Source organism: Polistes fuscatus, unplaced genomic scaffold (assembly GCF_010416935.1).
Source record: "Polistes fuscatus isolate 324 unplaced genomic scaffold, CU_Pfus_HIC Scaffold24, whole genome shotgun sequence".
Lineage (NCBI taxonomy): Eukaryota > Metazoa > Arthropoda > Insecta > Hymenoptera > Vespidae > Polistes > Polistes fuscatus.
Window position 1 is genome coordinate 1783309 of NW_025113101.1, and position 19309 is coordinate 1802617.

The 19309-nt window shown below is 27.3% G+C and overlaps 5 protein-coding genes across 6 annotated transcripts; 1 reads left to right on the top strand and 4 right to left on the bottom strand.

The window, feature by feature from the left end:
- Positions 1-266: 266 nt before the first annotated feature.
- On the bottom strand, positions 267-5489 carry LOC122518285 (organic cation transporter protein-like). 2 transcript variants are annotated; one of them, XM_043637150.1, is made up of 9 exons: positions 5145-5489; positions 2539-2822; positions 2314-2417; positions 2042-2196; positions 1772-1940; positions 1362-1684; positions 1026-1267; positions 576-712; positions 267-436 (listed from the first exon to the last, which is right to left on the bottom strand). In XM_043637150.1, exons 1-9 carry the CDS (start codon positions 5164-5166, stop codon positions 391-393), a joined length of 1482 nt encoding a protein of 493 aa, XP_043493085.1. In that variant the 5' UTR covers positions 5167-5489; the 3' UTR covers positions 267-390. The 2 variants fall into 2 exon arrangements, with proteins under 2 accessions (XP_043493085.1, XP_043493084.1); XM_043637149.1 differs by having other exon boundaries at positions 963-1267.
- Positions 5490-5618: 129 nt separating this feature from the next.
- Positions 5619-10155, bottom strand: LOC122518435 (WD repeat and HMG-box DNA-binding protein 1). The gene is given in 14 exon segments (XM_043637376.1): positions 5619-5981; positions 6076-6451; positions 6543-6785; positions 6893-6944; positions 7010-7130; positions 7482-7706; positions 7946-8162; positions 8246-8554; positions 8626-8841; positions 8925-9167; positions 9247-9355; positions 9437-9588; positions 9734-9848; positions 9942-10155. Coding segments are annotated over 14 exon segments (2799 nt in total). The 5' UTR covers positions 10019-10155; the 3' UTR covers positions 5619-5637.
- A 334-nt stretch (positions 10156-10489) lies between these two features.
- On the top strand, positions 10490-11898 carry LOC122518307 (mitochondrial import receptor subunit TOM20 homolog). The gene is made up of 4 exons (XM_043637182.1): positions 10490-10728; positions 11102-11193; positions 11282-11455; positions 11529-11898. The coding sequence occupies exons 1-4, from the start codon at positions 10602-10604 to the stop codon at positions 11571-11573; spliced, it is 438 nt and encodes a 145-aa protein (XP_043493117.1). The 5' UTR covers positions 10490-10601; the 3' UTR covers positions 11574-11898.
- Positions 11899-13269: 1371 nt separating this feature from the next.
- LOC122518295 (porphobilinogen deaminase) lies at positions 13270-16345 on the bottom strand. The gene is made up of 6 exons (XM_043637163.1): positions 15817-16345; positions 15146-15218; positions 14668-14851; positions 14019-14289; positions 13632-13948; positions 13270-13544 (listed from the first exon to the last, which is right to left on the bottom strand). Exons 1-6 carry the CDS (start codon positions 15865-15867, stop codon positions 13370-13372), a joined length of 1071 nt encoding a protein of 356 aa, XP_043493098.1. The 5' UTR covers positions 15868-16345; the 3' UTR covers positions 13270-13369.
- Positions 16346-17104: 759 nt separating this feature from the next.
- On the bottom strand, positions 17105-19209 carry LOC122518293 (BRO1 domain-containing protein BROX-like). The gene is given in 7 exon segments (XM_043637161.1): positions 17105-17974; positions 18055-18162; positions 18164-18293; positions 18372-18550; positions 18612-18707; positions 18789-19010; positions 19107-19209. Coding segments are annotated over 7 exon segments (1083 nt in total). The 5' UTR covers positions 19208-19209; the 3' UTR covers positions 17105-17727.
- Between the last annotated feature and the right edge of the window lie 100 nt (positions 19210-19309).

Sequence of the window (19309 nt, forward strand, 5' to 3'; positions counted from 1 at the left end):
CCAAATATATCATTTATCAAAAAATATTGTAAATTATATATATATATATATATATATATATATATATATATACAAAAATAATGTAATTTATAAACAATATTGTATATGATAATTAAAAATAAAACAATGATATACATCTCTTTAACAAGTTAATAAAGCTTAGGTGTTGAATAAAGAACATAATTTCTTTAAAATACTCAGAAATACAATTTTTAAATGTAACTGTATTATCTCATATTTTTTTAATAAAATTGTAAGTCACTTTATGGAATAAGAAATATTAATATTGATATTAAAATATAAATCAATTGAATACTTTTCAATCGAAACCACTCTATTTGTTCAAAATATTAATTGTGAATGTATTTAACTGCAGAATTAAATCAATCTTCAAGTATTGTTATGTTCTGAAGATGTGCTTTGAACAGAAGCTTGCCTATAATAAAAATATCTTAAAATATACGATAATAAAATAATAAAGCTATATATACATATAAGTAATTAATCTACGAATATATATATATTATTATATAAAGACAATAAATATTAAATCTTAACTATATTATAATCCCTACTTTCTAAAATTTTCACCATCCTCGATGGTCTCAGGTAATTCACAATTCATCGTTTCTGGTAATAAAAGACAGAGACAAGCCCCGATTAATTGTCCTAATCCAAATATGACAGGAGGCAACCAAAATTGAATTTTTCCCTGTAATAATAAAAATATAAATAGCTATATAAAAAACATTTCATATATATATACAGTGCGCATGCGGGGGTGCATACGCAGATGCATGCGCGCGTGCATGAGGAGGTACGTACGCAGATGCATGCAAGTGCGCATGCGGAGGTGCGTACGCAGATGCATGCAAGTGCGCATGTAGAGGTGCGTACGCAGATGCACACGCATGCGCAGACGCTTACGCGCGTAATATACAAAATATTTAAAATTATTTTACCAGAGTAGCAATATAAGGTGCTATCATGCTTCCTAATCTAGCACATACACTGCCTACACCAACCCCGTTATTTCTAACGACAGTAGGAAATATTTCACTGCTATATAAATATATGGTTGGAAAACTGATAGCGGTTCCAGCGATTCCTAAACTTGCTAGATAAAGTGTAACATTTGGATTGTTTATTATTACAATTAAAAGTAAACTCAAGCCAGTCAACAAATTTGCTCCCATTAATATTTTTAAACGTGATACTCGCGATATCAAGCACAGAACTACAATGGTACCTGGTAACTCAACAACAGCTGTAAAGTAATACAATACAAATGCGTTATTAAATATTACATTACATATATATTATATAAATTTGAATAATAATATTATTAGACAAATTTTTACCTGAGATAGTAACATTAATAAATATATTTCCATCAATATGACCCATATACTGTGCTAATCCAAAAAAACAAATACCACAAAAGAACCAATTAATAAATATACAAATACTTTTAAATCTCATATTAGGCGTTCTAAACAAATGTGTGACATTGTAATTAGTTTTATCTATTCTCCGAGACAGTTTTTGACTTTCGTGCGAATCTATCGCTCTATTAACATTTTCTAATGGAATCTTATTCCGTCTGGCAGCTTTCAATAAAATAATCTCAGCTTCCGCCGGTTTACCGGTAGCGAGTAACCACCTAGGTGATTCTGGAATTATCCTAAATTTGTTTAAAATAATATTAGTCACTTATATTCAATTATATATATATATATATTTTATATAATTAATGTTATTTAATTTTTACCAATAGTAAGATAATAAACAAATTGCTGGTATTGAAATAGCCAATTGAAATTTGTGCCACGTGTGCGTTAAATAAGATACAAGAGGAGTAGTTAAATGACCAATTATAAACGGTACGTGAAAGAGTATTGACATTGCCGATCGCCATTCGATTCCTACAATTTCCATCACTGCAAAGAATACAAGGAAAAATTAAAAGAATAACTATGATTTACAATTCCAAGTATAATAACATTTAATTTTTGTTATAAATTACTAATAGGAAACTCACATAAAACAAAACTAATTAACATAGTTCCACCCGTAGCTATTGCGGACAAAAATTTAAAAAATAGAAATAATTCGAACCACACAGCATAAGAGCTAATAACACCTGTTACCGACTGCAAGGCTATTGCAATCATTAATGGCTTTTTACGACCGATTCTGAAAATATTATTGTTAATTTAACATTAATTTTTTTTTTTATATATACGAGAAAAAAAGAATGTTCACACAAAATATGATCATTTTTATATTTAAAATAATAAATAATTTGTATACCTATCGGCCACCGAGCTGAATAAAAAATTACCAAGTAGTACGCCAAACATTGTGCACGACTGTACAACATTCGCTAATTGTTCTCTATCACAAACTAAATCCCACTAAAACAAAAATAATATTTAAAATGCATATACATATATATCTTCTAACAAAAATTAAATGTAAAATAATAAAAAAAAATAGTAAATATGCGCTATTTAAATTAAATTATATTTAACGAACCTCCGTTATAATACTTTCTCGAAAGATTCTTCTATCGTATCTAAATTTATTACATTTTTCCATGGTACCGTTATCAACATTAACATAACATTTCATGACCATGGATTCATTAGTTGAGGATTCGGGTGATATGCAAGAAAAATTAGTTGGGGGTGCTAAAAATACAATTGAGAGTTGATGCCAAGCAACTGGGAATTTGACAAGAGAAAGTGCTATAGCAATAACAATATGCCAAGGACCCATAATACCCATTGCATCTTGAATAACGTCCAGTGGAATATGATCTATAAATGAATAAGATATTTGCATATTATCAAAACGGCATTACTATATGAGGTACGTGCTTAATTGGAGATAAGAACAATAGTTTCTAAATCGTTCGAATCACTCAAGTAATTTACTATATCTGAGTTATTACTTCGTTAACAAACGACAATATCTCCATTATAGAGATTGCAATAAATATGATATCCTGCTGTTTTCTCAAGGTTTGATGGAGGCCTTTTTAAACCTAAACCGCAATGAAGGCAATTCGATCCTAACGCGTGAATAAGGCAACCCCTCATACTCGATAATATATTTTACAAATTAATATTTCATTAGTGCTTTGTCATCTATTTAAAATTGTTATATTTTATGGAACAAAAAAATGAGAACAAAACATTGATAATAATGATTATAATGAATACTTAGAAACGTTATTACGTTCGCACTTTTAAACATTCGCGCGATAATTTACTTTTAATATTTTTTACTTATTATTGAAAAGAAAAAATAACGTTTAAATTACAAAAAAAACAAAAACAAAAAAAAAACAAATAACGAAATAATTAGTTGATACTTTATATATTTCTATATATATTTAACTAATATATCTACTTATTAAATATAAAATAGTATTTGTCTATTCTGAAAAATATTTAATGTGTGTGTGAGTGTAATCTCTTGTAAATTATAAATTAAACTTCAGCGATGATTTTTAATGTCGAACCTACATTTGTGTCAATCTCTTATATAATGTTATCTTATTTTATGTACTTCGATTATTATAAAAGATAGATGGATAGTTTCGATAAGAATATATTTAAAATTTTAGAACCGTAAAATAAATAAATTATACTTCTGGAATGAAACTGTAGAGAATATTTAAAATCTACAACATGTAGTGGAAAAAGAGCTAATTGTAAATACAAAAAAATTAGAGAAACCATACGCCTACTGTTTTATAAATCTAAAACCTTTATTTGACACCTGTATTGACATTCGAGAGTAGGAATTGATAAGTTATGATGAAAACTAATCAAATAAAAAAAAGTTTAATAAAGAGACCAAACAAAATTTTAGACGGAAAAGGGAATGAAACGAGGAAACCCAACTCTTTTCATCATTTTCATTGTGGATTTGAAAGAGCATTTTAAGTAGAGGATAAGAATTAAACAAATTAATAAGCGGAAAAGAAAAGATCTAGATCTTCGCATATTCAGATGATATTGTTTTATTGGATAAAAAAAGGAATAAGGAAAATGTTGAATTAATTCATTGAAAGGAAAAAATTATTATGGTGTTTAAAAAAGAATGAGGAAGAAGGAAAAAAATTTGCTAAAAGCTGAAAAGGTAAGAAAATAAAAGAAGTGAAATGATTCACCTATTTTTTAAGGATGAATTCTTTAGAAGTGATAATAAGAACAGATGGTATATGTAAAACCTGATAAAGAAGAAAAATCTGATAATGAGGCAAACATGGGATGGTATCGAAAAAGTTTATTTACAGATAATTTTAGAAGAAGAATGAAAATATTTAATTTTTTAATAGGAGATTTAATATTATATAGTGGAGAAATAATGAGGGATGGAAAAAAAGCCTGGGTTGATTAGAAAAGGGTACTAAATATAGAAAAAAGAATATTAAATATAATATTTAAATATTAATAATACTAAGAGCCAACACACACACACATGGGTTGTAAATGGACTTGGTTTTACATAATAATTAGGTATAAAAATGTAAACTATAACTCTCATATAGTTAGATCTTTTTTAACTTATGTCCTTCATTAGAGTAATAAAATGCTGATTTATATAAAAAAAAAAAAAATTGTATTCTTCTTTCTCTACTTCCTGTTTACTATCATATTTAACAATAAGATTATTTGATATTTCTTTGAATACAAGTCTTTAACTTATCTCCTAATGAAAAAGATAATTGATTAAAATGTCTTTCGTAAAACATTGATACGATAAAATTATTCAATTTGTGTGTATATTTTGTTTTTATTATTATTTTATTTATTATTATTGTATTTTTATATATTTTTTTGTCCCACGCAAACGTAACATAAAAACTATCAAAATTTTCGAAAGTTATATTTATTAAATTCGTATATCGGGTAAAAAGAAAAATTAAGAATTATTTCATAAATATAACAATTGATTAATAAACAATTAATAATCTAAATAATCGGCGTTTCGTTTTCCGAATGCGAGCATCTCAACGGTGATGCAATGAAACACACGCGATTTATGTATCTAACTTAAATTTATATTTAGACGCAACCTCGAAATTCATCTACCTAACGATTATCTAAATTTATTCTTATTGTATTTACCTTTAAATGCTTTTTCCAACATTGTCTTTTTCTTCAGTTTAGTCTCTTCTCTTATTTAAAATTAATATTTACTACCGTCAAAATTCAACGTACCGCTTGTTCAAAGATTTAAAGTAGACTGAAGAGATTTGAAGCTTCTAAGTCTGTTTTATCGACAGGATAGTAGATCAATCGAAACTTTATCGATACAAAGGATATCTTTGATTCAACAACCTTGAAAGTATGTGCGTATGCGTGTGTATTATGTAGTTTCCAATGTGTTCACATTAAATACCAAATATATAATACTAAGATCAATAAAAATTAATTTCTTTACTGATCCATTTTTTTCTCATTTCTTTTCTTTTAAATATATTATTACGTATAAAAATATTTTATGCGATAGTATATAAAATATGTTAGCGCTCTGTAATAGTGCTAAAAATAATTACTTCATAAATCGGATCTACCTAATTTAAAAATATCTTTTTTCTCTTTTGTTGTTTTAAATGGTTTATTTTTCGTTCGCAAAAGAACTCAATTTTTCAGCAAACGATCGTTTTGGTTGACTATTTAGTTCTGTTTCAGGACTTGATAATTTCCGTTTCTTTCTTTCGAATGGTTCCTCTTTATCTTGTGTTTTAGAGATTTCTTTGTATCTCGATAAAGCTATTTTTGTTAATTCAGCAGGTTTATAATCGGGAAATTCTTCTTGTAAATGTTTCTTCTGTTTTGCGTACCAGGCAACAAACGTTTCTTTTTTTACTCCATTTTTCGGTTTTAATTTAGGAGAAGGTGTAGTTTTGTCTACTATTGATCTTTGAGGCTTTTCTTGTGCAGTATTGAGACCAATTAAACCTGTAATATGAAAATTAAAACGAACAGTTATATAAATAAATATTTATTAATAAAATTAATAAATTAAATATTAATTATCTTTTTTTCATTTTACCCGTTGACGATGAAGTAGTAGTTTTCAAAAAGGGATTACTTCTTCTCATTGATAAAGATTCAGTCATTGATAATGGCCTTATTTCTATATCAGGTTTTTTATTTATCACCGGGGTTAAAAATAATTCCTCTGTATCTTCGATTATCTCATCACCATTTTTTGTACCATTTTGATCATTATTTTCTTTTTCTTCTTTTTCTTCTTTTTCTTCTTCTTCTTGCTTTTCTTTAACGTCAGCAATGGATTCCAATTTTTTCATTAATGCAGTACGATTAATACGCGCTGCAGATGTTAGCGCCAAATCTAATACCTTTGGGGATGCTATTTGTTCACATAATTCGACTGCGCGATATTCAACGTTACTTCGACAAGCCAACTATTTAAATTTCAAGCATTTATTATTACTTTATCTAGTAATTTTATACAGTGACGGAAAAAGGACAAAAAACAAAGAAAATTGTACATACTGCAATAAGAAATAGTACTGCTTCGTTTTCATCCGATGGTTGACTTCCTAATTGCCACAATTGAGTTTCCTGTTCTGTTTTTTCCGAATCAGGTTCACAAAGAGGAATTGTTAAAGATATTTCGGTAACAACTGGCCGTGGAGTAGTTATTGGATAATAACTTCCTTTACATAATACACAACGAACAGATCTACGCTCTTCACTTACTCCAATTATAAAATAATGATCAGCTTTACCTTTGCCCTAGTTAAAAAATAATATACAGTAGTTAAATAACAAAATTCTCCACTGAAAATGTTAGGTTATGAGCCAAATTCTCGTCATTTGCAGGAAGTTTTAATTTTCAAAACACCTAATAAGATATTCATTTTCTTTTTACCTTTCCTACCATAGCACAATATACTCGCCGATAAAATGATTTGTTTATCAGATAGTTTTATAAGGATCTTTCTGAAATCAGTTATAACTGGGAGATTCCAAAATCGGATAATCCTAACCATGTAAGATCTGATGAGGGACAAAGAGGAACACTCAATTTTTGATTTTTCAAACGTGTTCCAAAATTTTGTATGCAAAGAGCGGTGAAGGGGGGGGGAAAGGAAAAAAAGAAAAAAAGGAGGGGGGGGGGGGGGGGGAAAGGAAGGAGGGGGAGGGAGAGAGGGGGGGGGAAAAAGGGGGGAAAGAGGGGACGGGGGAAAGGGGGGAAGGAAAAGGAGGGGGTTAAAAGAGAATATATGTAGGTAGCTGAGAAATATGGACTAGGTTAAAAGATAAAAAAGTTAAAACAAGAAGTCGTAATGTAAAATAATTCATAGGTTTATTATTAATAGGAGTAACTGGATAAGTTATACCTATGGGTTATCTCCAGTTACTCCTATAAATAATAAACATATGAATTATTTGACATTATGACTTATTGTTTAATTTTTTATATTTTACCTAGTCCATCATGATAAGCAACGACAAGATGATTGTTAAATCAATTCATTGCGACAACAGGACCAGGCAAAGCTATAACTTCACGTTGTGTTCCACCTATCATAAAGATTCTCAAGTATCTCCTAGAAGTGGCAATTGCTAAAAAATTGTCACCAGCAGCAACGCATTGCCCATCTTCTCCTTCCGGAAGATCTATTGACCATTCTTTATTTCCAGAACCCCAGCCTTAAATTTAAAGTGTTTCTATTACATTAAATAGCTAATTTGATAATTAATCCTTTGCACTCGGTTTAACACGATAATTCGAACAATAACGATGTTTATTTAGGTTTTATTTAGGCAATAGAGCTTTATGAAATAACAGAAAAAGGCCTCGAGTGCAAAGGGTTAAAATAGTTCGACGACTGTATGAATATATGTATGTCATTAATGTTAATAACAATTAATTTAAATAGTTTTCTAACCTTGCAATACTACTACGACAAGTTTGCTTGCTGTATCTTCAATTGAAGGACAATTTAACACAAGAGCGTTAGATGATAAAGCGGCAATAGTATGATTCAAATAATTATTTATATGCATGCTGCGATGAATTGTAATATCATGAAATTCTACTTCAATACTAGATTCTTCTCCATCTTCTGAATTAAAACACTTTACTACGCCTACATGATTCCACACCTGTAACAATTCAAATAAAAATATTAATAAAAACATATTTATTTTTATTACCATACTTTTAATAAAGTATAAAGTAATTTTACCATAAATCGTGATAATAAATGAATAGGTGAAGATCCTGGTTGAAAAGGTGGTTGTATTCGTATTTCTGGCATAAAACTTTTAACATCATGCGCTGCATCTTGTACTTTCTCTAACATAATATCAGACTTTTCATCGTTTTCATATTCTACAGATGCTTTTATTTTATTTAAACTTATTACATTATCTTCATCATCATCATCATCGTTATCATTAATGTAATTCAATGGAATTTCTGTAGTTTCATGAATTTCATTATTCGTTGAAAGTCCATTTTTACTTTGGGGATCTTCTGATTGGTTATTAACTATCTAAAAATATATAATAACAGCTATAATAATATATTTTAATAATATAATAATATATATCAATTTATACATACCACATCGATGCAACCTAACTGGCCTGAAAAATCACAAAATGCTATTTCGTCTGATGAATTATGTTTCCACACCAATGCAGTAATTTTAGTATTTTGTGGATGTTCAATATTCCCTATCAATGCCATATTTTCCATATTCCATGCAACAATTTCTCCATATACTGTACTGGCAGCTAATCTTGTGCCACAGTCAGAAAATTTGCAAATGCTAAATTCCTATATTACAAAGTAAAATATAATTTTAAAATATCCTGATTTTATAAGTAATATTAAATAAATTCTAGACTATAAAAACTCACAGCTTTTAAAGTAGGACATTGAAATTTATATGATTCCTTCCAAGTTAATCTTTCTACAATAATTATATCTTTATTATGTGGATACGCAAGGCAACTTCCATCTTTACAATGAAAACTAGGTGTACAATAAGTCTTTGCAGTAAAAAATGAATTACACTTAGGTACAACATTATTCCAAACATTAACGGTACATTTTTCCTTAATGTCCCAAATTCTAATAGAACCATCAGCGCTAGAAGAAGCCTGTGACATTTAATTTCATGCTATAAGTGCATACAAATTTAATAAACTAAATACTAAATATACCATGTATTCTACATACAACAAATTCTTCCTTCGGATCCAAAGATAAACCTAATATAGGGGCTTCATGTCCTTCCAGTTCTATACTATGCGATGTATTGATATTGGTAATTTGTATTCTCATATCACTATAAAATTTAATACAATAATGTAATATATTTAAAAGACCAAATATATAATATTATGCGAAAGAAATAATTTGAACATACCATCCACCCGATACAATATAATTACTATTTGTTGTAGTAGCTAAAGCGCATACTGGTGCAGCGAATCTAGTAACTATTCCTTCTTTTTCGAGATCTGGATGAGTGAGTATTTGAACAGTATTGTTATCATTACCTACATATATTTTGCCTTCCTGAAATATATATTATAATTTTATTTTGGTACGACATATAAAAAAGATGTATTATTTTAAATATTCAGTGCAATCATTAGATTGTTTTAAAATAATTCACTCTTAGTCGTAATTACGAAAAATATAAATTAAAACATTACTTTACCTTTGATATCACTGCTACTGCTTGTTCTGCAATACAACTTGCTGTTGGATCATCGTCCATTAAATTCAACCATGATCTAACATCTCCATCTGAACCACAAGTAATAAGACCTCCCCTTAAATGTAAATACAAATAATAATTAATATATGTGCATACAATATAGTATAAAGAATAATTAACAACAATAATTTAACAATTGTTTACTCACTCTTTTCCAGTATAATAACAAACATCTGTATGTCCTTCCGGATGAGCATAACGCATAGGCTTTTTTACTAACGGCATATTATTTTACTTTTATATTATATACATAACAAATACAATATGAATAAATTTATAAAATATCCTTTCGCGTAGATTTTTTATTTACTTCTTGTATGATTAATTCGGCGCGAAACTAGTTCTCTATTTTAAACGTAGAGTACGCATTGTTACACAGTCACGTGATATTCTTTCGATTGTATGTATATTTAAAATAAAAAATAAATATAACATAAATAATATAATACAATATAAAATAAAATATTATATATCTATTAGTACTATTTTATGCAAGTTTTATAAAAAAATATGTTATATATTTTTTTTATATAAAAACTAAGCGTAACATAAAAATGCATTCTGATTGGTTAATAAACATTGAACGTTTAACTAATCCGTGAACTGGAATTTTAACTTTGAATTCCTGCAAGCGCACAAAAGAACGTACCTTAATATTAAATTATTGTTTAAAAACATGCCTTAAGTACAATTTGGTTTATTCACACTGATTCGCACTAGAGGGAAGATAGCCTTTTCCATGATGGTCGAAGTTGCAATGAGGATTTTATAAGTTTCATCATTATATTATTTAAAGTTATTTATCAGAATGACCATGATTTCAAAAGCTGCAGTGGGTATTGCCGTAGGCATCGCTGGTATTTTTGTTGGCTATTGTTTTTACTTCGACCAAAAACGCCGTAGTGATCCAGACTTTAAAAAGAAACTACGTGAACGTAAGTCTAGAAATTGGATCTAATACACATGGTCTTGATAATTATTCTTACATCAGATAAAATATTCACGTGCTCAAATAAAAATATTAAATATTGTATTCACCAGTTTGAATTATAGAATTAGATGAAAAAAAATATTATTCATCGTGTTAATTTCCTTATCTATTTAATTTTTATCTTTTTTTTTTATCTATTTGATAACTTTCTCATAGATATTTATGTGATAATTTATTTTAAATGATTATACTTGTATTCAAATAACATTTGATTCGTTATGCTTTATACATGAAAAAACACTAATAATTTTTATATATTATATTATTATATTATTTTATTATATTATTATAGTTTGTTAATAATTATTTTATTTTAGGAAGACGTGCTAGAAAACAAGCACAGAAAGCAAGTTCTAAAATACCAGATCTTAAAGACCACGAGACAGTACAGAAATTCTTCTTGCAAGAGGTTAATAAAAATATTATTAAACTGTTACTTTGATATTATGTATAAAATATATGTACAGTATAATAGAAAAATATTGATTTATTAATAGGTACAACTTGGAGAAGAAATGCTTATGCATGGTGATGTAGAAAGTGGAATTGAACATTTAGCCAATGCAGTTGCAGTTTGTGGTCAGCCTAGTCACTTGTTGCAAGTTCTTGAAAAAACACTGCCACCTCAAATCTTTAATCTTTTGTTGCAAAGAATACCTTCTGTTGGCCAAGTGCGTATATGTTGAGATATTTCAAGCATCCATATCAATTAAGATTGATAAGTTTCTTTAATATCTTTTACAGAAGCTAGTTTCTCAAACTGCAATGTCAGAAGAAGATGTTGAATAGAATACTATAGATTCACATTGAACTTTTAAATAAAATTTGGCATTAGTAGAATGTGTACACTCTCATTTCGTATATTATAGTTGCCACCATAACTTGACTTTTTGGTAATTACAATAACATTACGTAATTTATAAGATAGTAACAAAAATACATATTCATTTTATATTACAATAAGTTGCAATTATAAATACAAGTTTATATTCACATGTATAATATATTTTTATTTCACACGTTTTTAATTGACTAATAGTTCTAGTCATTAAATGATTTATCTTTCTTTATTAATTATGTAGAGTTCTAATAAACCTACTTGTGTTTCATAAAATTCGAAGTTTTAGGAAAATTATATATGACCTATATTTTGATTCAAAATACATATATATTTAACTAACAATTTTTAGTAATTGTAATTAAATTGTGCTAAGTTAGATAATTATAGTTATCTGACTCATCTATATGCAATAATACCATATATCTAATACATAATGTTTGTTGCAATAACCAAAATTAATAATCAATTGTATTATTGTTATTGACGATATTAATTTCAAAATTTGCTTGTATCTATGTAAAGATATCCACTACTAGATCTCTGTATTAGAAGAATTTCTGTAACAAACAGAACGTTAAGACGGTTGCATATAATATTATCTTCTATAATAGGCACTAGCACATATAAATGATTACAGTTATTTTTTGTATAAACAAAAAAAACATATTCTATATATTCTTATAAAAATACATTGCGCGCACTATGTAAGCAATGAAAATGTTATACAATTTCTATTGATAAGACTACAAAGTGGTTATAATCTATATTGCATCAGCACAAATTAAATGTTATTAATAAAAAAATATTATATAAGTTACTACACTCATCGTTATCTTAAAAAATCCATTATTTAAATAATGTGAAATATAAAATTGTCAAGTATTGAGTTTTCTCTCTTTTTCTTTATTAATATATAATGTAATATGTACAAATTACGTTAATTCCAACGTTTGCAATGAATTTTATATATAGGTTTTCATAAAATAGATTTTCTTGTTCATTTTCACGTATGATTATATTGTTATACAAAATAACAAGCTGTTAAATAAAACCTGAACCTAGATAACATTTATATAAGATATCTTACGATTAACATTTGTTAAGTAAAGGTACTACACTTAGTTGGTGTTCTTATATCTTTCAAAATGAAAGAGGATCATAATATAATTGGTAACAATAATAATATATTATTTTGTTTATAAAAATAATTGTTTAACAGCTGATATGTGTAATAAAACATTATGAAATTATATTACATGTTCTAACAAGAAGCAACGTGTATAATATATACATATATTGAGTTTTCATATTAAAAAGTATAAAATCATAAGAGTAATGAATCAAAATCTGAATTGATGAATTTAACGAATAGAATGAATTTCAGTCATTTATATATATAATAACACTGATAATAAATCTGCAGGTTGCACAAAAATAATTAAATAAAGCTGTTATTTACAATATATCAATTATAATTAATTATAGTTAATTATCTTAGATTAAATTTCTTTATACTTTCCTAAATATTTTATGTATATAAATATACTATAATATGAAGAACTCCTTGCTTAATTGAAAAAACGAAGACGTAAAAATTGAATTAATTGTTAATTATTTATAGGAAAAAAGATAATAAAAAAATAATTCAACTTAAAACAAAATTGTATTTTTAATAATTCTATATTCCTTAAAACATCATTTTAAGAAACAAGGAACAATGAACTCCTATAGTTTGCATAGTTTATCATTCTGAATTTAAAATTTCGTTTCTAGCTTTAAACATTACTTCTAAAGCATTCTTAGCTATTAGTTTCGCAGCAATATCTTTGCCAAGTTGTTCAGCGCATAAAAGACTTAGACTACTTATATTACCTGGTACTACACCGCTATATAAACGGGGTTCTCTATATTGACATTTCCTATTTAACATCAAAAATAATATAAAAAATATCTATTATATAGACATAATAAAAAACATTAAATGTATAGTACTTAAAAATGCTTACTTCGGAGGTTCTGCATCATCATCCGGTATATAGAGTTCACTTTTTGCTGTATCTTTTATTAAAGTTTGACCATCAAGAGACCAAACTGCTCCAGTAATAACTAAATCTTTTTCAGTTAAAGTGGAAGAAACTGCAACTGGAGCAGAACACCCACCACCAAGTGTCTTTAAAAAAGATCGTTCGCATACACATCTCAATGTTGTATCTATATCGTGCAAAGGTTCTAAAAGAGAAAGTATTTTCCAATCAGATTCTCTGCACTCTACTCCTAATGCTCCCTGACCTACAGCGTACAATGCTTCTTCTGGTTCTAATATCTATAAATAAATAGAATTATGTATTTAATATATATTCACATAGAAAATAATTGTTGTATAAAAATATTACCTGACTTATTCTATCGTCCCATCCCATTCTTTTCAAACCAGCAACGGCTAAAATAATTGCAGCAAATGGGCTTTCTTCGTCATCTAATTTTTTTAACCTAGTATTTAAATTACCACGTATATTTTGTACAGTTAAATGCTGCATATTTCTAGCTAATTGAGCTGATCTTCTTAATGAACTAGTACCTATTACACTCCCTTTTGGCAGTGTAGATAACGTTTTGTCTTTATATTTCTTCGACATTACAACTGCATCACGTGGATCTTCACGTCTAAAAAAAACAATTCTTATTTTTCAGGACTATTTCGCAATGAAATAAACATCAAACAATATCATCGATTTAAAATCAAAGAAACAGATTCTGAATTTATATCAGGGTAATGTTTATTTCAAGAACATGATAATTTTTAATACATTGTAATTTTAAATGTAACATGAATTAAACATATTCAGATGTGCCACCAAAAATCAAGATTCTTATATGTGTATATATAGGGTGAATCATATAATATAATAAAATATTCTTGATATATATCCTTGATAAATATATATACATATTTATCCTTGAGTTATGAAAGTACTCTTTTCAGAAACGGATATCTAGCTGTAATAAAAAAATGATCATTAATATTACTCTGCATCTACTTACTTCAATATTGCACCTAACACCATTCCTTGTGGCAGTATGGTAGGTAAATCTTTTAAGGAGTGTACTAAAAAGTCAACACGACCAGTTTCTAAAGCCAATTCTAGTTCTTCCGTGAATAACGATTTCTCTCCAATTTTGGGTAACGATTTATCTAATATTTTATCTCCCTTCGTATTCATTGTTACTAAAAACATATAATGGATATAAATGAAAATTTGGTTTCATTACATATATACATATATATATATATATACACACATAGTACACATATATGTTACTAAATACGGAACAGAGCTATTTTCTTTAAATGTCTCAAGTGTTACATAATATACTAAAAGTTTCTAACTAATATATCAATATGCTATATGATTCGTAATGATGATCGAATCTGTATTTAAACAAAAATCTTAACTTATCTTTATTTTTTATCAATATATAATTCCTATATTTAAATTATAAAAATAATATTTCTCCTTACCTATTTCAAATTCCTTTTTTGGATAAATTTCCTTTAAAGAGTCTATTACATATCTAGTTTGAATAAGCGCTAACTAAAAACATAAAAAGAAAAATCAATGTAATTAATAAGCAATAAAATTGAATGATTTGTTCGTAAATCATGTTATGTAAACAAATATCTAATGAATTAAAAAAAACTTGAATTGAATAACGAAGAAAAAGTTTGTGTGGAAATATATTTTTATAATTAATTCATCCTGTCATCATCAAATAATTAACGTCTTAGAAATTGCTGACTAAGCATGAATACAGTAGAATGATAACATTTATATCATACTACCACTTATGATAACATAGGAAACAAAATATTCAAGATGTAAATTAAATATATTATTGAGAAAATCGTATAAATATAAACATATATATACACATTTTTATTCTACCTTTAATCTTTAAATTTCTGTAAATTAAATTCCATTTAAATGTAAAAAATAAAAACAGAATAACGAATAGATCTTAAAGCTAAATAATAAAACCGAAAATTTAGGAGGAAAACTGGTCATTGATAAGAGTTTATCTGAATGATATGTAAAATTAGTATAATTTGAATTCACGTAACGGTGGGTTCATGAAAGTATGTTTGATTTGTTCTCTTTTATCAACCATATAAAAAAATTTTGCAGCACATACCTCACTCTTTCGAGATCCAACACGGATTACGTCAGATGCCTCTTTATTCATTATGATAAAATTTTTAATTTAGGCACGAACGTTATCAAGATAATATAATACTTTATAAAAATAGAATATTTTCTTCAAGGAATGTATATATCAGAGGTATACCATAATCAAATGAATGAAGAAAAAAAAAGGTAATTAGGTCAAAGACATAAAATACTTTCACTGCACTTTGTATAGAAGTACACGATTAACTTGGATGCACAATATTGTAACTTTTTTCATGAATAAAATTGATATTATTGTATTTTTGTATTTTCTTTACTATTTTTCTTTTCTTTCCTTTTCTTCTTAGGTTTTATTTCACAGTTACTGACACTGCAGTAGAAAGTGAAATTAATTATGCTTATTAAACGAAACTTTACATTCTCCTGCGCGATGTTTCCAATTGTACACATTCGAAGCGCGTGGCAGCAGACTGACTAAAGTAATAACTCGATATCACTGTGACGTACTTCCACCTTAGGTTAGGTTAGAAAGCAACAATCGATGATGTAATATATCGATATATACTTTCTCTCTCTCTCTCTCTTTGATTTGAATTATAATTAAAAATTCATTAAAGAAATGAAATATTGTGTTATTTCATATACAATTATTTCTTCTTAGCATTGCTTTATCTTTATTGTGTTAAAAATATTTTATAAATATATTTAGAGAGATATCTCCCTTTGATTTGAATTATAATTAAAAATTCATTAAAGAAATGAAATATTGTTATTTCATATACAATTATTTCTTCTCAGCATTGCTTTATCTTTATTGTGTTAAAAATATTTTATAAATATATTTAGAGAGATATACAATACATAATACTTAAATAAGACATTATCTTTTATCTTCTGAAAGATAATTTTGTCTCTGTATATATAACAAATAGATAAATTAATCTAATTGTAAATTAATCTTACAATATGTTACCATTTGTTATCACAAGAAAATAATTCCACGATGAATTCACATTTTAACATTCTGTGAAAATAATTATTTTTCTTTTTAATCAAATTGCAAATAAATTAAAAAAACTAAATAGAATAAACTAGTGTTATAATTATGCTGTAAGAAAACATAGCTTAGCTTGTATTATCTATAAGTTTATGTAAGAAAGCTTATCAACTTATAGCTGTATAACATATAGTTCTTACATAATATATTTTTTTCATGCATTACTTATTTAAAACTGAATAGTAAGTAATATTTAAATCTTGTTTTATGTACAGCTTACATAACATGATTTAAGTGCTCTTTTTCAAAAATAGTTTTCTATTAAAAATATCTAAAAAAAAATCATTAATCTCCGATGGAACGTGTACAATACATTATTAACTTTTATTATACTTTTGCACATAATTATAGGTGTAGAAACCCTATTTATATAAAAATCGACTAGCTCCAATTTTGTATGTGCGTATCTCAAATCACAGCTAAATCAGTTCATAATAACTTAAGCGATACTTAAGCAGAAACAATTATAATTAAAATAACAATATTATCAACATTAATAATACAGTTTTTCACTTTCAGTGATAATACGATCACACTATATATAAAAGCTTAATTTCATGTAAGATTAAATCTATTACTGTATATTATTGTAAAGTGAAATGATTCTTTTTGCGTCATATTTTATGTATTTAGTAGTCAAGTACACTCGTACTGGAAACTAATTATATTGAAACATCATCAAAGAGGCTAAACGCAACTAAATATCTATATTTATGCTCCTATTAGTTTCACTCGAAATGCAATCTTAGTAAGCGTTATAGCGACTTGCAATCGACGTTATAATAAATATAAAAAAGCGTGTTATATTTAAAATCTTTGCAAAGTATTTACACAATTACTTTGTGTATTAAAACACTCTTATTGTAGTACACATCCACTTTCATTTTTTGGTTCCTTACTACTTTGATGAACAGTTTCTTCTTTAACAGGAGGTAAATCCTGTTCTCTTTCTGTTCTAGCTGGAGCTACTCCAACTAATATTTTGTAAACACCAACATTCCATATAGAATTAGGGAGAGGCATTTGAAAATCAATAGGACTGACAAGACCAAAAGTAGCTTTAGTATCCAAAGACGGGATTTCTCCCGGTACTGTATCATGATATCTAAATAGTTGCGTTTAATTATATTATTAACTTGGGAAATAGTTATTTATTACAAAAATTGTTATTTCAAATATACTTACATGAGACCATTTTCTCTATTACATTTATCTAATGTGAGCTTTACTGTCGGAGCCAATTTTTTAAAAACAGTATGTTGGTCAGGTTTCACGCGAGGTGCAGGACCATTATTGAGCAGATATTTCTGGTTTAAAAGGACGCAACGTGTTAGCAGCATCTAAGAATAATTTACTTGTTTCATTTGCTAGTGCTGATATTAAACTTGCATTGTGTTTTAACTCCATCGCCCTTGCCACTGTTACTGAAATATAATTAATACAATAATTTAATAAATGTTTAACAAAAATAATATATATTAACTATAAAGACTTAATTAAACCTTCTTGTGCTTCTGCGGTACATTGATTTACATATGCATTTATTAGACGTGGATCTAAATCACTTCCTAAAGGCGGAGGACTAGCCAGTTGAGGTAGAAATTCAGTTTGTACAAATGTAAATATACCTGCAGCACGTCTTAACATACTATGGACATTTTTTGCCTCGTCCATTGTTATGCTATATCGTGACAAAAAAATGTTTAAAAACTATATATTATTTCTGTGATATAAAAACTTACTCATCCTTAGCAGCAATCATTGCCGCATGTTTCATATACCAAAGGCCCACATTAACGCTCATGTTAGCTGCTTCATAAACTGAATCAGAGCTAGAACTATAAAGAAAAATATAAACTTTTACAATGATTGTAGATAATATATATCTTTTTAATTTAGTTTATCGATAATTGCATTACTAGGTATGTGTTCCGAGTAACGTATGGGTCCATTTGAATACAAGAATGTTCCTGAGTTTACTAAGATTGGGCCTTCCAACATGTTCCTCAGAAGTACATATTTCCCAAATAAATCCGTACAACAAACTTAAATAACTCAAGAAAGCTGGTTCAATGGAATCACTTGTATTGTTAGCATTTCTTATTAAATCCAGAAGACGAATTCTGGATAATTTTATGTCACTGAAACATATAAAAAAAAAAAATGATTATATTAATTTGCCAAATAAATTAATATATTTATAATACACATTAAAAATTTACTTTTAATATACTAACCTACAAAGTTTCTTAATAGCGTCAGTAGAATTATTAACTTTAAATTCAAATTTCTGAGTTGTTGTTGCCTTTAAGTTATTACGATGAAACCAATGTGCCATTTTAGATACAACACACGCTTAATAATTAGAAAATTAATTAGAAAAGATTAACTTTACTCGATTTGTCAATTTTGACAGATAAGATAAATGGAGCAGACGGTA

Bases quoted from the DNA above. Each gene is read 5' to 3' on its own strand.
- LOC122518295 (XM_043637163.1), bottom strand. From the start codon at position 15,867: ATGAATAAAGAGGCATCTGACGTAATCCGTGTTGGATCTCGAAAGAGT. The intron at 14,852-15,145 runs GTAAGGAGAAAT...ATATGTTTTTAG, and splicing joins AAAAAAGGAATTTGAAATAG to TAACAATGAATACGAAGGGA. The intron at 14,290-14,667 runs GTAAGTAGATGC...TGTTTTTTTTAG, and splicing joins GTGTTAGGTGCAATATTGAA to ACGTGAAGATCCACGTGATG.
- LOC122518285 (XM_043637149.1), bottom strand. From the start codon at position 5,166: ATGTTGGAAAAAGCATTTAAAG. The intron at 2,197-2,313 runs GTATACAAATTA...TAATATTTTCAG, and splicing joins TTCAGCTCGGTGGCCGATAG to AATCGGTCGTAAAAAGCCAT. The intron at 1,941-2,041 runs GTGAGTTTCCTA...TATTCTTTGCAG, and splicing joins GTTAATTAGTTTTGTTTTAT to TGATGGAAATTGTAGGAATC.
- LOC122518307 (XM_043637182.1), top strand. From the start codon at position 10,602: ATGACCATGATTTCAAAAGCTGCAGTGGGTATTGCCGTAGGCATCGCT. The intron at 10,729-11,101 runs GTAAGTCTAGAA...ATTTTATTTTAG, and splicing joins TAAAAAGAAACTACGTGAAC to GAAGACGTGCTAGAAAACAA. The intron at 11,194-11,281 runs GTTAATAAAAAT...ATTTATTAATAG, and splicing joins AGAAATTCTTCTTGCAAGAG to GTACAACTTGGAGAAGAAAT.